The following is a 16408-nucleotide window of genomic DNA, read 5'->3' as shown; positions in this document are numbered from 1 at the left end:
AGATCATTCTTTGGAAGTTTCCAAAAACATGAAAATTTATAAATGATCCAAGGCTGTCTGCAGTGTCTCCCTGAACTCTTAAACGTGCAGTTTTTAAGGTCATGGTGTGATTTGAAATAACTAGATGGTTTAGGTTAGAGAATGATGATTAAGGAACCACCTGAAATAGGGCTATATAGTTTGTTTGACTTTTCTCTTAGATTGAGAACTTAAAGGATTGTGCATGTTACACTGTACTGCAGTTTACAATTCTGAAAGATCAAAAAAGGCAGGTATATCATGGAGTGTTGTAAAGATTTTTCTACATTGGAGTTTTCTCTGGTGGTGCACACTAACAAAGCTACAGGGCCAAGAGTTATAAAATCATTGGAGAGGATAATAACAGAGGAACTAAGTAGAGAGGTGGACCCCTCCTTTAACCAATACGTTTGCATAGAAACTGCAGCACAAATGATGCTATCATCACAATATTACACTTTGTCTTGAAGCACTTAGGAAGTCCTGCTGCAAGATATTTTATAATATTATATATATATATATATAATTAGCGCACAGAGTTTGAAATGTATCAGTGTCAACTCACTGTGGCTGTGGGTCATTTATGGAAAGAAATACATTTAATTATGTAACGTTTGAAACGTTATGCAATGCATATCGGAGCGCATGTTAAATACGGAAGCTCAAATGTCCAGAAAAGCGAAAGTAAAAATGTTAACGTTCCCTGACCGGGAATCGAACCCGGGCCGCGGCGGTGAGAGCGCCGAATCCTAACCACTAGACCACCAGGGAAGCTGTACTTTGCTCGAAAAAAATTTAACTTATCTTTTTTTAATAGCAGTCCTTAATATACCTGCCTCTTAAATCATCATTCTCTAACCTAAACCATGACCTTCAAACCTGCAAGTTCAAGAGTTCAGGGAGAACCTGCAGACAACCATGTATCATGTATCAATATCTATCTCACTATATGTATATCTATCGACTGCCAAACAGATAACACTGAGTAGAGCGGGTGACCTGTCCAAGATAGCGGTCGATGTGGCGTCTACTCTTTATTATGTCAATGGAGCAAACAACCAGTCGGGCGCAACAGCGCCCCTACAGGTAACATTACACAAAGACATGATGTTAAAATGTTTGCTTGCATCCAAAATAAGACATCCACATACACATTATAGAAAACAATCTCAATGTTTATTCACAAAATACACACATGCAACTTAAATACAGAGCAGTGATCACTAACAGCAGATACATTGAATTTATTCTGTTCATTAAACATGCTTCAACTGTTATTATTGTTAAAAAGGAGCTGAACTTTAGTGAATATTTGGGTCCTTTTTACAGCCTGCAAAGACAAATGTTTCTCTCTCTCACAAACTAAAACATGAAAGCGAGTTTTGTGAAAGATGTGGTAGGTTTGATTTGTGCAGGCAAACGCAAACTGAAGCTGCAAGAAATTAGAAAGAAGAAATCACAGTATGCTAATTATTTTGCTCTTCTATACAGTAAGCATGAAAGTGTTCATCAAAGTACAGTGTGTCAACAGCACAGCCAATTGTGAAAGCATGTTGTTCATGTATTATGATATTACAGATTTTCTTAAATACAGGTAGGTCATCATGGGATGTTCCAGTGCATACAAACAAGTCAATCTGGTACTCTGTGCCATAATTTCTGACCCAACATGTAGTTGAAACATCTGAACATGGATCTAAATCTAAATGTATGACAGAGTAATTCTCCACCTTCCAATCTATCAATGCTTTTTATTTTTAAAGGACCAATCTCAAACCGCTTAAAATAATAATTTTAAGTTTTAAGTGTCTCCCAAGATAAACCATAACTATTAATGCAAAAAACACAGACAAAACAGATAATATATCAAAAGCACATGAAACAAACACTATACTTTCAAGAACATTGTGAACAATAAGCAAGCTTTGAATGCACCTGAATCTTAAGCAGAGACCACTGTAACTTTGTGTAAATGAATTTTCCACCTATGTCTTTTTAACGTTGAATAGCTTTTCCTGGAGACACATGTTACTTTACCTGGATAAAATAATGGTGATATTTCGGTGTGACCCAATAAAAAGACAACGTTGCTGTATTGCCGCGCTTAGCATGAGATAAGCAACCTGCAACAGTCTGTCACCATACAGTCATTAATGTTACTGACAAAAAGTTATATTATACTTCACCAAGACCTATGTCATTTTCGCCAAAAAAAATTGAAATTACTTACTCATGGTTCGGACGAAGATTTAAAACAAGACTTTCAGGGCTGGCTAGCAGTAATCAACCTGTAGCGTTAGCGCCACTTTAGCACGCTAGCTAGCAACTCCTAACCATAAGAGCATTGTCTTATATCGTTATATATCTATGGTTACAAAAGTGCATGACTCATCTCATTCTGCCAAAACGTCAAGCCAAACTTACCATTTACTGCCGTCATTACATTTTTATGTTACAGTGAGATTAGGCATGCCTGCTAACCTCTAGCTCGTTAAACTTGTATTAGGGTGGCTAGTAACAGCATGACGATTAAAGTTACAGTGGCTCACCATTGCAAAACGACCAGTTGCCAGAAGGGAAATATCAATATAAAATATAATATTAGCAGATACTACTTCATGGACTTACCGAACAATGTAACTGTTAAAAGTTTAGACGTATCTTTAGCTTCAGCAGACTGATTACTGAGTTCTGGCTTCAGCAGAGCCGCGGTGCTCATAGCTACGATTGTGGGGAGGGGTGACGTCAACACTTGAAGTGTAAAATCCAGGATCATCAGTTTAGAGTAAGAAGTTCAGAGTTAATATTTAAACATTTACACTTACAGATTTGATTTGGTGACACTTCCTTTTTACACTCGGTTTTGACAACAACTATTTATTGACTGAGAGTTAATTATAATGGATGTATTTGACTCTATCCAGAGTATAATTAACTCTACTAGTGTATGCCCAGTTTAACACCAAAAATTCAACTATTCTCAATTTGCTGTGTATGTTTGAGTTTATTATTTGAGGAGTGTCTGAACATTTCGAGAGAATAAAATAAAAAAATGTTTTTCTCCCTCTTCTTCCTCCTCTTCCTTTCTTTGTTTTCTTTTCAGACATTCAGACGGCTGAAGCTTCATATTAGCTTCAGATCAACTTTTACATGTTTACACAGAAGGAGGACTGTAGAGTTAGTCCTCCATCACTTCCATTGTAAGTGCATTATGAAGGGATCTTCTAATGGTCAGTATGAACAGGAGGAATGATTACAGCAAGAAATACATGCTTCAGTGTTCATTTGGACTGTTGTTTTAAGACTTATTTGACAAATTGTCAAACTGTCCTTTAAACACTGTTTTTACTGTTTTTTTTTGTTTTTTTTTGTACTATAAGGAAACAGTTAGACCTGAGCAATTTTGATGCTTGAAGCCATGCTTTAATTTAACTGCAATTACTATTTTTTCTATATATATTATTATCATAATCTTTTAAACTACAATTTTAAACATTATTCTCTCTTTACTGGCTACAGATTTCCAATTAGCGTCCGTCTGTTTACGTTCAGTCTCAAGGTGCGTTTCATTCTCGGATCAGAGCGGGTGGAGTAGCCGCACTGAAACGTTCGCTGTATACGTTGTGAGGCTCAGTTCCCGCCCGAGCGGCGATATCACATAAATATCATCAAGCGCTCCTCAAACACTTAGCTCATTGGCTGATTCAGGGTAGAGGCGTCCTTTGAATCTCGTGTTAGGGTCAGAGTCAGAGTGTTGTATGTTGTTGGTTTCGACTGGACTCGGCTCAGCTGCACCCGGACATTGAAAACTTATATTTCCAGGAATAATATTTATCATTCAGTTCTACAGGTGCGTGAACTGATCTTTTATTGTGTTGCTAAAGTTTTCCAACCTTATGATTTGTGTTGTATGAATGAAATAGCTCCTAAAACACTGTTAAGGTTAAACCGAGTGGGGAGCTAGCATGCTAACAGACATATCCATTAACTTTTTATAGGTTTAAATTGAGTTTAATGTTTATACTTTTTTCCACTTCTGTAAGATTTTGCATGCATGAGTTTTATTTTGTAGTGTTTTTATACTGTAGTACTTACATACAATTAAATGACTGTATATTACTGCTTCCACCACAACTTGTTATCAAAGTTACAACTACTACAAAAAGTACTACTTCTACTACTTCTACTACTACTACTACTACTACTACTACTGCTACTACTACTACTGTAACAACTACCACTACAACAAAAAAGTACTACTTCTACTACTACTACTGTTACCACTACTATTACATAAAGTAGGACTCCTCCATGTAGTTTCCACTCAGTAAATGTGTCAGATATCACTTGATATGACTAACTCAGACTGCTGAAGCTCAATAGAAGCTGATCATCTACTTTAAATGGATTTAGTGGATTTTGTCCTCACATCACTTTACATTGAAAGCAGATTTGAAGGAGATCTGTTAATAGTCAGTATGAACGGGAGGACCGTTGCAGCTCTATGTCTCATGTAGTTTAGGGCTACAACTACTCTTCTTTTTTAATTATGGAATGATGGAGAGTCAAATTAAAGGAGTAAAATCGAAAGTTTTTTACAGTGTTTTAGTCGAGTTTTTTTGAGTTATAATAACACAATGTCCTTCGTCTCTCAGTCAGATCTCAGCTGGAGTCTTTTCCCTCTCGTGTTCCTGACCTGTGTGTTGGAGACAATGCCCCACGACGATTCATCTGCCAGCCGGAGGAAGGGCACCGCCCCGAAACGTCGGCCCCCGCAGCCGGGCCCGAGCACCGCCCCACAGCCGGGCCCGAGCACCGCCCCGAAACGTTGGCCCCCGCAGCCGGGCCCGAGCACCTCTGGTTCAACACCGCAGCCGCCGAAGAGGAGCAAAGTTTCAAGTGAGAGTCCAAATCACATATATATCAAAATCTGAGTTAAACTGTGGCAAACAAGCAACAAAAAGCCCTTTCAGACATGAAATATGTCCAGTGTTTCCGCTACATTCATTAAGGAGTGGCGGCCCGCCACTCCTAAATCATAGCCGCCGCTCCTTCAAATTTCTTTCTCTCTTTTTTTGTTTTAATTGTTCACCGCCGCATCTTTCCACCTTCACAGCAGAGTCCTGCCGGGTACTCGCGAGCACTACGGTAAACTAGGAACTTTGAGGTTATGCGGTTGTCAAGGCAACAGGTCAGAGAGTCAGCGGAGTGTAAAGCGGCGACTTACCGTCCGGAGAAAAGGTAGACTTAAGTTATTAGCTTGAGATAACTCGACAGCACTAGCGGAGGAGTTGAGAGACAAAAGTTTGAAGAAGCACCGGCTTCATTCAAATCTCCGGTGTGGGTTCATTTCGGTTTCGCCGTTGAATATATGCAGGAGTCTCCCGTAAATTGATAGCGGATGGATCGATCGAGCAAGCAAGAGTGTGCGCTAGTGAGTGACTGTACGTGTGTGTGTGTTTGTGTGAAAAAGAAAAAAAGTTGTTCTCTTTACACACAAAACACGTACTATAACCCAACCGAAACCGTGGCCGAAAAACCGAATGTGAACTGTGAGAGGGATTTTTCAACAATGAATAGGGTAAGACTTTTAATAATATATCAAATTATACAATCACAATTTTAAAATGAGGGTGTAGTAAATTGAGAGAAACAATCTCATGTTTGTTTCTATTTGTAGGTGAAGACTGACTTGAGAAACAGGTTGCAGGGCGACCACCTTGCAGCATGTGTGATGCTGAGCATCAGCGGGCCACCTCTGGCAGCGTTTCCTTACAACAGAGCCTTACAGCTCTTCTTTAAAAAACAAAGAAAGATTCAGTGTTCTGAGGCAGGGTGCAAACTGTGCCACTGATTCCAAGGCCCCAAAGACAAATGATTATTTATTGTTTTTACTTTTATTTATTTCATTTCAATTGTTTTATTTATTTTATTTTATTCATTTATTTTTCATTACATTAGATTAACATTGAATTACCACTGAATAAATGTGTAAAAGTAAAATCTGCAATCAAATGTAATTTGTTTACACCGCCACGGCTCCCCGGAGAGCCTGCCCCCACTGCTGAAAATAATCCTAGAGGAAACACTGATGTCACATCTGAAGCTTAATTGATCTGTTACTGCTTTTGTCATATTTGGCAGCTGATGAGAGAAGGAAAGCAGCATTGAGTTAAACATGTAATACAAAGCAGCATTATTCTCTCTCAGGCTGCATCACTGATGGATTTTAAAACATTTTTCTTTTGTTGATGTCTTCATAAATGAACGTCGCTCTCCGGTGCTCCTCACAGTGAATCAGTGATGCCCATTCATCAATTAACATTTTCAGACAGTAAAGTCTGACTGACACGTATAAAAACTGAACGAAAGACAGGAAGTTGTAACTCTCATTTAAATTCTGTTAGCTCACATGCTGAATTTGATTTAATTCATTAGAGCTCATTCATTGAAAGTGTTAGAGCAGTAACAGTGTTGTCGCTTTTTAGTCTTTTAAAAAAAAACAACTTAAGAGGCCTATGTTATCATACTTTTTTTTCTCTCTGTTTTTAAAGCTGTAACGATGTTAATTCTGCAGCTTTTCAATGAACTCTACTGCAAGCATGAGTGAATGAAGTCCAATCAGAGCTCTACTCAGATCATTCTTGTGGTTGTTCAGGGCTTTTTTTAACCTCTTTTTGTTCTGGTTGCACCATAAGGATTAAAAAAAGTTTTAGAAGAACCTCGTCAACAAAAGTTGAATTTGTCTCTTTGGTAGCGTCTCACAGTTGTTGTGCATCACAGATGAAGATTTAGATATCACCTTGCCTTGATGTAGATGTAACCAGGCTCATTTATTCTCTCTCTGCATGTTTCACTGACTATATAAACATACATCCACACATTCACCTAAGCAGGTTGAATTTTCACTTCTATTCATCACTTGAATTCATCCATTATCTAGTTTTCTGTCCATTAGCTAAACCTTGCAGCTCCTAACTAATGTCATTTTTTTGTTTTTTTGCAGAGGTGTCTGCTGCGTCTCACATGAAGAGGAGGTTTCGTCCAGGAACCAAAGCTTTAATGGAGATCCGTAAATACCAGAAAAGCACCGAACTTCTGCTCAGGAAGGGACCTTTCGCCCGCCTGGTGAGTCAAACTGAAAGGCATTTGGGTCTTTTTAAGTTAGTATAAACCTACATTTATGTTTATCTTTATTGTTTATTGGAGCAGGAACAACACACAATAAATATATTGCACCAGAAATAGCTGATGGTTGTGTGGAGAGTCCTGCAGATTGAATAAATGTCTGTAGTCATTTGTGGATCATGAAGTAACAGAAGTTGACTTGTTTTCTTGCTGCTGTGTGACTGAGACACAAACTTTAACACAACGGAGACGAACGGTAAAAATCTTTTTTTATTTCTCGTCTGGCTTCAGGTTCGTGAGGTGTGTCAGAGTATTACCGATGAAACTCGCAGGTGGCAGGTGTATGCTCTGATGGCCCTGCAGGAGGTAAGCAGCATTAACTTACAGTAACATAAAAACACACTATCGATCTAATAAGCGGCAACACAGAGCTTTGGTCTCGCGCGCGCTGCATTTATAGTCAAACAAACACACACGCGCTGTCACTCTAGTGCGCGCTCTTGCTCGTTCACTTCAGATTCCGGGAGAATACGTCTAATTTGCGGCCGTCATGGAGACGCTATCAATATAATATGCACGGGGGGGGCGGCACATCGCCAATGTGGTGTCCATCGCCGATGTGGTTTCCATCGCCGATGACTGTCAGGCATCGCCGATGGACGATGACGATGGCACCAACCCTACTTCATACTTTAAAAGAGCTCCTTAAAAGTACATCTGCTTGTAGAGTTTATTTAGCTTGAAAACTGTAACCTGAGCACAAATGATCAGATCATAAATCTTTAGGTGATCTGAAACTGTAAAACTCACTGAACATAAAACTAAAAGATCATTTAGTAAGTAAGTTGTTTTATTGATAAGTCATTATTGTTTAAATCTGATGTGTAAAGCATGGATGTTTATTCTGAACATAAACTATCAATTAATACAAATAAGAGGGGGGAAAGTTTATTTTATTCTCTCAAAATGTTCAGACAGCTTCAACAATCTCTGTTAGTGTTGAACTGTTCAGAAAAAAACCCTCCTGTTGTCCTCATGAGTACAACAAGCATTATCTCACAAATGAGATACAATTGAATTTAAATGAGGACTATTGACTATAATTTCCAAAAGATCTGTGTGAAATCTGTGGTAATAAGTTGGCTGAATAGGTCTAACACAGACTTTATTTTAATATAGGTTTTTATTTCTCTTTCTTTCTATTTTTTTATTTTGATTATAATTTGGTTTTATTGTTTTCAATTGTATGTTTTAATGTTTCCAATTTTCACTATTATTGTTTTAGTTTTTTGTTAATTGTATGTTTTAATGCTTCCAATTCTTACTGTTAAATGTTTGTTTGTTCTGTAAAGCACATTGAGTTGCCCCTGTGTATGAAATGTACTATATAAATAAAGCTGCCATGCTTTTATGTTTAATAAACAAACTAAACCAAGTCAGTTTTGACTCAGGAGGACAAAAGTCATATGCTCCAAAATCCTGACCATATCCTTTTGAAATGGTTAGATTTTTGTCATTAAAACCATATCTGTGTCTCATGTCTTGTTTCTTTGATCTACCTTCACCCGTGTCCCTTCCTCTTCCTCTTCCAGGCGTCGGAGGCGTTCCTCGTCAGGTTGTTCGCCGACGCCAACCTGTGCGCCATCCACGCCAAGCGGGTCACCATCTTCCCCCGCGACATCCAGCTGGCCAGAAGGATCCGAGGAATCGACAGCTTATAAAAAAACACTTTTATATATTACTATATTATACTATACTATTTTCTTGCAGCTTCAGTTTGCGTTTGCGGGCACAAATCAAACCTACCACATCTTTCACAAAACTCGCTTTCATGTTTTAGTTTGTGAGAGAGAGAAACATTTGTCTTTGCAGGCCGTAAAAAGGACCCAAATATTCACTAAAGTTCATCTCCTTTTTAACAATAATAACAATTGAAGCATGTTTAATGAACAGAATACATTCAATGTATCTGCTGTTAGTGATCACTGCTCTGTATTTAAGTTGCATGTGTGTATTTTGTGAATAAACATTGAGATTGTTTTCTATAATGTGTATGTGGATGTCTTATTTTGGATGCAAGCAAACATTTAACATCATTATGTCTTTGTGTGATGTTACCGGTTGGTTTTTTATCGGTTCAACAGGAAAAAAGTCATGGAAGAAGATGGTGAGGTTTATTTGTCTTTTCATCCTCGAGCTCTGATTCCACATGTCCGTTTAAACACTCTTAGTTTTATTTGAATTGGTCCCAGGGGGGCTACACTGGCTTCAGCCCTCAGCTATGATAGCTGTAATGTGGTGCAAATCTATTTGCTGCCAGAAATATAAAGAAATCTGTAAAAGCAGATGTTCATTAATGACCCATTAATGAAGCATACAATCTTTTTACATTCAAAATGCAAGGCAGCAAAATAAAATACAAAAGTTATTTATACATTAGGAGATTAATATTAATTAATGACAGAGATGTATTAGGTGGTCTAGTTCACTCAGGTAATTGTAATACATTGTAAACACACAACATGAAAACATGAAATCATATGCTAGAATTTCATATTAACAATGTAGTCTACATTACATTCATCCCTGTCACTTCCAAAGGAGAGAAACCACAACACTGATGCAGAGACAATGTGATATGCTCAAAGTGTGCCCTCCTGTCGATGTCGGGTTAACATCGGGTGTTCTTGCTTGCCCCCCACATTTCCTACGTTGTCCACAGCAGCCAGCTCTAAAGTCTGTGAACAGCGGTGTAGAAAACCATTGTAACGCTCTCACCCCCTGCTCCAACAGCTGTATTGGTATTGAGGGTACCATTTCCTTTTTCGGATGGTGATTCTTTCAATGCCAGTCCCATTGATGCCATTGGTAAGGTTAGCAATGAATTCCCAGTGGGAGGAAGCACAAAGTGATGAAGAGAATGGACAGTTGGCTGATGTACTGACTACCTGGCACCCTGGACGGTTAACATCTGTCACCTGGAGAAACAGAAACCGGAGTGGGAGAGGGATAAAGAACAATAATAGGACCATGGCAATTCATTAAAAAAACTATGAATGGTATTTTAACATGAATAGCTGTTATACCAAACTTTGACACATTAGTTCACTTAACTGTAACCACAAAATATCACAGTATAATATCTTCAACATTGATATCAAATCAAAGAAAAACATGACAAATCTGTTGTTCGGCCTCATTTGTTTGCAGTCAACATACATTATATCTGATTTAACCATTATTCATTATAGCTGATTTGCCAATAATATATATTTCTATTGAGAACTACCACACAGAGTAATGTTTGGCATAAAACTCTTATCAGGCTCTTAATTGTCACTAAACCACCTCTATCATTTTCTCTTACCTTGGCAGCAACAGAAAACCTGAGGACAGCATAGTTGATGTCAGTGGCAGCTGCATTTTCTACCTCCACTGCCTGCTGCTACAGTGACATTGCTGGGTGAAGCATAAACATAGTGACGGTCATTGTTGGCTCGCATGGTGAATGTCTCAGTTGCACTGTCATTAACGACTCCATTGACCGTTGTGGCGACTGTGAAAGGGATGGAGATGGTGGAGCCTGGTTCTATGTTTGTGTCGTTGGCTTGGGTCTGGAAAAGTGGAAGCAAAGGATGAGGGTAAGATAAGCAGATAGAGAAATGTAAACAGTTATTTTTGTATTGTACATGATGATATTTTGATAGATGCTGTTTTGAGCAGCTGAAAGAAGCAGAGCAGATGTGGTTTTTCAAATAATTATCATATTGGTACAATGTGAGGAGTTTATTTGAGACAAAAAAACTGAAGGATATTGAGCTCACAGTAACAGAGATGCTGGAGGTCTTGATCTGTGTGGAGGCCTGCCTCTGGAAGCTGGTTGGTGTTGACCTGGGGGTGGAGCTATTGTCCTCACCTCTAAGGCGAACAACAAACTCACCTGCTGGTACGCCATTGAAATGTATAAGAAAGTTACCATTTCCTAACTCCTGTGGATGTACAGAGAGAGAAACACAAATGTCACAGACAGTAACATGAGATGATCACAATAGAAAGAATTTCTAGGACTATGTGCCTGCAATCTCATTGCTTTGTCAATATTGTAAAAGTCTACAACAAGCCAATTAGTAGTGCTTATGTTGCAGACTTGCTATGTGAATTAAACTTTGCCAAATTTCTTTTCATGCTTTGTCTTGAAATGAATGATAATGCTCAAAGAGTCACATATGAGTTTTTATCTTAGCCTATTAACTACACAAGTCATGAATGCAGTGATTATTGCCTGTCATACAAAGCTCATCCATGTTGCTACATACAATTACTTCCAATTCATTTCAACACAGTACAAAAAATAAAATTCTAATACACAAAACCTTTGAGACAGATAATCCATCTCTATTTGGCAGCCAAATCTTTATGAAAATTTTGTTGGAAGGCTGTTGGAAAATGTTGTGAGATTAACTGCAACCAATGACTTCCTCCAAAATAGGGAATATAAAATATTTTAAATATTTTTCAGTTTTTGTATGGAAAATGGAAAGCAGTATATAATGTAATTGTAATTATTCAGTGAATTTCTCTTAGTTTATCAAACATAAGATATGCCTGCAATGATCCGTTGACCTGTGTTGGCCCTGAGCTGTCAAACAGAGTCATTTGAGTTAACACTGATTTTCCATGACCCTGTTTGATTGTCAGTGTTGAGGCGTAAAGAGCGTAGGTTTCCTACTGTGGTGAAAGATGCCAGAGGACCAGACTGACTGGAATTCTGAGATACACCTGGTGGGAAAGAGAACATATGAAATGCTATATTCAAGATGTCAGTAAGCCTTATTTAAGACATTACTATCAGCCTACTGCTAATGAGATTTGTAGGAAATTAAAACAGGTCTTAATGTGAGAGACAATAACAACACCTGTGGAGCTGGTGAGATCAAAGGTGAGAGATGAGGCTCCTGTGATGTAGGCTGTCATGTTCCTTAGTGAACCATCAACAGTAAATGTGAAAGTGTCAGGCTTTCCAGGATTCATCACTACCTGAAAAACTGTGACCTGAAAGAGGAAGGGACAGGAACAGCACATTTATACACACTGAGTACCGTCTTCAGTCAGGCATGAGTTTACAGTGCCACTTTCATTGATGGCTTCTTATAGAAGGACTTACCACATCGCTAGCTGATGAATCCTCAATAACAGTGGTAGCCACAGACAGATCTGACTTGGTGACTTCAATGGCCTGACCTCCTGAGGCTTGGGCTAGGTCATGGTATAACTGAGCATCTGACTGGCTAAGTGAACGTGGAGACAGAACTTGAATTCCTCTGCGGCGTTTTCGACTGGAGGTGGAGTCTGTCAACAGGAAATTTACCTAAATGTGTGAGGATAGAGTTACAAATGTGACATTAAAGGAAACCCAATTTTGTGACTTACAGCATGTATACTGTTTTATCATATCCTTCTTTCTATGGGATGCATTGACAGTTGAAGAGTAATGTGAGGGGTTAGTGGATGATTAAAGACTATAATTGGTATTTTATACTGTTAATTTAGAGACTGATTTTTTTTATATAATTCAGTTAATTTAATGGTTTAATTTGCAGTGCATTTAGTTCATTCATCAGTTAAGCACTATATAATTTCTGCCACCAGGTGGTGGTGTAGAGTCAATAAGAGACGAGTTGTAAAAGCACAACCTACTTAACAGTAGGAATGGTGATGAAATCACCTCTCACTTACCACAGATCTGGTGCTCTCTATAAGGGCTGTGATGGTGCTTTTTAAATAAACATCTTTGGTTGGAGCGTCAGTGAAAAAGATCTCAGAGGAGGGTGGAGCTCCAGGCAAGGCAAGGCAAGCTGTCAGCCACATATAAAACAGGAAAAGCAGGGTTTTTTTATTAGACTAAAAATGAAATGGAATAAAGATATACTTGACTAACCTTAAAAATGAATGAGAAGTGGTTTTGGTTGATTGTGTATCCATTTGTTTAGTAATAAGTATATCTGGGCAACAATTAAATTGTATTGGTTAGTAACTTTAAAAGGAATCCTATCATGACAAAATTATGATATTGTGTTGTTGCTTGTTCAAATTGAACATTTGATTATTGCAAAGCAGTCCATCATAATTGTATCAATATATAAACACCTGCAGTCCAGACAGGCTCAACTCTGGGATGTCTCCTCCTCCACTAGCAGACCGCTTGTTGATGCTGTCTTTGAAGATGTCTGCATTGGTTGTCCTAATTAGAGGTCCAAAACCTGGATATTGAATGAAATATGACTGATTCCAAACATGTATTATTATGTTTCTTTTGGCCACTGTGAAATTTAGTATACACACAAAGTCAACAATGACAAATGTGGCGTGCAGGTGGTTGAGTGGTTAAGAGAGCTTGTCAAGTATGCAATGGAACCTGGTTCAAATCCAGGCTGGCAGACCTGTGCTGCATGTCACAACCTGGGCCTGCAGCAAATTGAGCAAATAAGACAAAAGTAAACATACTGTAATATAAATGTGGTTTGTAAGGAAACATTAGTTTTACGAACACATATGTGATAAATTACATTTCAAATGTATGACTAATGGACTTTTTGTCATGTGAAATACACAGGTAAGTAAATGCGAACATGTAGTGCAGGTACTAAGCTATCGATGTTGAGTGAAACAATGTATGTGGGTGGATATTTGTCAAGTGACAGGTGACAGACAAGGTGACCGTGTGTCTTGTGTGATTTACCACTCAAGATCCTATTCACGCAAGAGTTGTTGTGGACAAGAGTTACTTAAGAAGCCAATCAGTGGCAGGATCCTACCTGCCAGGTTTTCAAAAGGTTGGTCAGGTCTGATCAGGGTGCTGTAAGGGGCCGTGTTCCCCATCTCCACCCAGTTACTGTGGCTGTAGAAGTCCTTCATATACAGAAAATTACATATTATTAACAAGACCAACATCACTTGTTCTGATCATGCTTCTTATCTCCAGAAATGGCTCCATCCTTCAAATAGATTGGGGACAAAAATAACCATCAACCTCACCTGTAGGGGGTGCAAAATGTGTCCAAGAGTCCACCTGGCTGCTACAAAGTTTTCCTTTTTTACACTGGCCTTCACATAAGACACACCTAAAGGGAGAACAGAACAGAGGGAGTTGCAAACAAAAGCTGCACGAGGCAAGATGTGAAAATATACTAATGTCCCATTACATTTTATTGAGATGTATCAGATTCTCCTTAATTGTTATTCGGTTCTGGTTTGGTCATTGTTGGGAAATCTTCCCATTATCAGAGGAAAAGATTCAAGTGTTAGCGTAAAATCCCATTTATTGACATTTTGTCCGACTGTGTTCTCCACCTGACACTAAGCAGATTATATCTTCTTTTCTTTTTTTGTTAATGTTTGGGACCATTAACTTGCTTAATTGTCTTGCTGACTTTTCCCATTTATTTACCACATATTTGTTATTCTCTTCCTCCATACCTAAAACTATCTGGCCTCTGAAGTTATACTAGCCATCTGTGGTTTGTGCATATTCCACATTTAGTTATTTGTAACACAAAAACTGACCAGGCGTTGTTCTCTAAAACAGCAAAACCCTACATTTGAGGCTTTGTATTCAAAATATCATAAATATGGGATCCAATATAGTTCTTCTGATGTTGGGTTTATTGGATTTTAGAGGTCTTATGACAGAACACAACATCACTTCCTTGCCACTGCCGCCAAGTGCTTGCTCATGTGGGAATGTTGGGTCTCTTTAAATTAAATTAAAGAATACGGTCTAGACCTGCTCTATGTGTAAAGTGCCCTGAGATGACTTTTGTTGTGCTATATAAATAAAGATTGATTGATTGAACATATGAAGTGTACCTGCTGTGATGAGATCTCATCCTCCCTAGAAGGCTTCATCATCAAAATGGTATATGTCACTGAATATAAACTGTACGTCCACATTTGCGTTGCCAAGGTTAATTAGGATAATGGCACTTTTGAATTTGAAGCTGGAGAGGAGAGAAGTGGAAGTGCCTATAGAGAAGCAGGCCCTTTGCACTTTGCTAGCTGACAGGCTGTCATCAATCTGAAGTCAAAGAAGTGGTAAAAATAACAGACTTATTAAAACATAAACGCTCTACTCTTGTGTCTCTGTCGTCTTTGTTCTAAAACCTCTACACAGACAAAAAGGTGTACCTTAAGAGGAGGGCAGATTGCTAACAAGCAAAATGGTCTACCACAATGGAGTACCTCCAGGAATGTTTATTATCAAATGTCATCAGAAATTCAGTACCTGAGATAATGTTCCTTGTTTAAAATTCAGTCATAATTATCAGTAATTATACAATCTATTTATATATAATCTGCCAGCATCATGTGCAAGAAACTGACCCTAATTTACTCCTGTAAGATAGTAATAGATATATAATTGGTGTTAGTATAACAGAACAAAATTATAATGAGGAAAAATATCTGATTGAACTCTTATCTGTAAATAAAAACAAGCAAAGTATTATTTATGAATCTAGTAAACCATCCAGGAACTTCTCGCATACTACGCAGTTGAAACACACTACATACTTCAAATGACGTCAGAGTTAGTACGAGTAGTAGGAAAGTATGCGGTTTCGAACACAGCCTGTCTGTGTGTGTCTGTGTGTCTGTGTACAGGCTTGATTACAGATGGGGTGCAGCTGAGTGGCCAGGTGAACAGAGTTAACTGATTAGGTGGGTGTGGCTGATTAGCACGGGTGTGGTGAATGGAAATGTACCAGCAGCAGGAGAAGAGCAGAACAGACCGTGACAGATTTACAACGTGATATGTGTAAGATCACTGCTGCACTGCAATGCATATATTACAAATATATACAAGATGCAAATTAATTTTACACAGTCTTACCTTAATGTATTGTGTACTCTGCCTGCAATATTATTCAGATGTTGGCACAGCTTCAGTATTTCAATGTTTACACACAGGTAGATTGTATTATATGTAGTCTTATGTGCAAGGCTGGATTAGTACCCCCAGGGGCCCCTGGGCACTGGCTCTCATGGACACTGTCTCGCCGCACAAACCACATCCACCCAATGTTACCCACCCTGCCCATTAAAATCCACCTTAATTATTTTGAGCTTCCAGTCAAGCTGAAGTGTCAAATCACACACCTGTTGGTCAAAAGCTGAATAAATTGAGCTCAGCAGGGAGCAGGTCTGCCTACACTTCAATAAACCAAGTGCTGAAATACTGCTGCACTTATAAATCAATGTATGGCTC

At 38.5% G+C, this 16408-nt stretch overlaps 2 protein-coding genes and 1 non-coding gene across 3 annotated transcripts; 1 reads left to right on the top strand and 2 right to left on the bottom strand.

Annotated features, from left to right (window-relative positions):
* Positions 1-717: 717 nt before the first annotated feature.
* trnae-cuc (transfer RNA glutamic acid (anticodon CUC)) lies at positions 718-789 on the bottom strand. Its single transcript has one exon. It is a non-coding gene; the product is annotated as a tRNA-Glu (tRNA).
* Positions 790-4706: 3917 nt separating this feature from the next.
* On the top strand, positions 4707-8867 carry LOC133995524 (uncharacterized). The gene is made up of 5 exons (XM_062434953.1): positions 4707-4845; positions 6735-6753; positions 7053-7146; positions 7438-7512; positions 8739-8867. The coding sequence occupies exons 1-5, from the start codon at positions 4731-4733 to the stop codon at positions 8865-8867; spliced, it is 432 nt and encodes a 143-aa protein (XP_062290937.1). The 5' UTR covers positions 4707-4730.
* Positions 8868-9877: 1010 nt separating this feature from the next.
* Positions 9878-16186, bottom strand: LOC134000495 (von Willebrand factor A domain-containing protein 7-like). Its single transcript, XM_062439836.1, is given in 14 exon segments — positions 9878-9970; positions 9972-10124; positions 10514-10583; positions 10585-10760; positions 10971-11135; positions 11795-11925; positions 12063-12198; positions 12311-12514; positions 12883-12996; positions 13294-13406; positions 13962-14055; positions 14182-14267; positions 15013-15220; positions 16157-16186. Coding segments are annotated over 14 exon segments (1773 nt in total).
* Between the last annotated feature and the right edge of the window lie 222 nt (positions 16187-16408).

This window comes from Scomber scombrus, chromosome 2, assembly GCF_963691925.1.
Source record: "Scomber scombrus chromosome 2, fScoSco1.1, whole genome shotgun sequence".
Classification (NCBI taxonomy): Eukaryota; Metazoa; Chordata; class Actinopteri; order Scombriformes; family Scombridae; genus Scomber; species Scomber scombrus.
The sequence above is the reverse complement of the archived record's forward strand: the minus strand, read 5'-3'. Positions and strand labels throughout refer to the sequence as shown.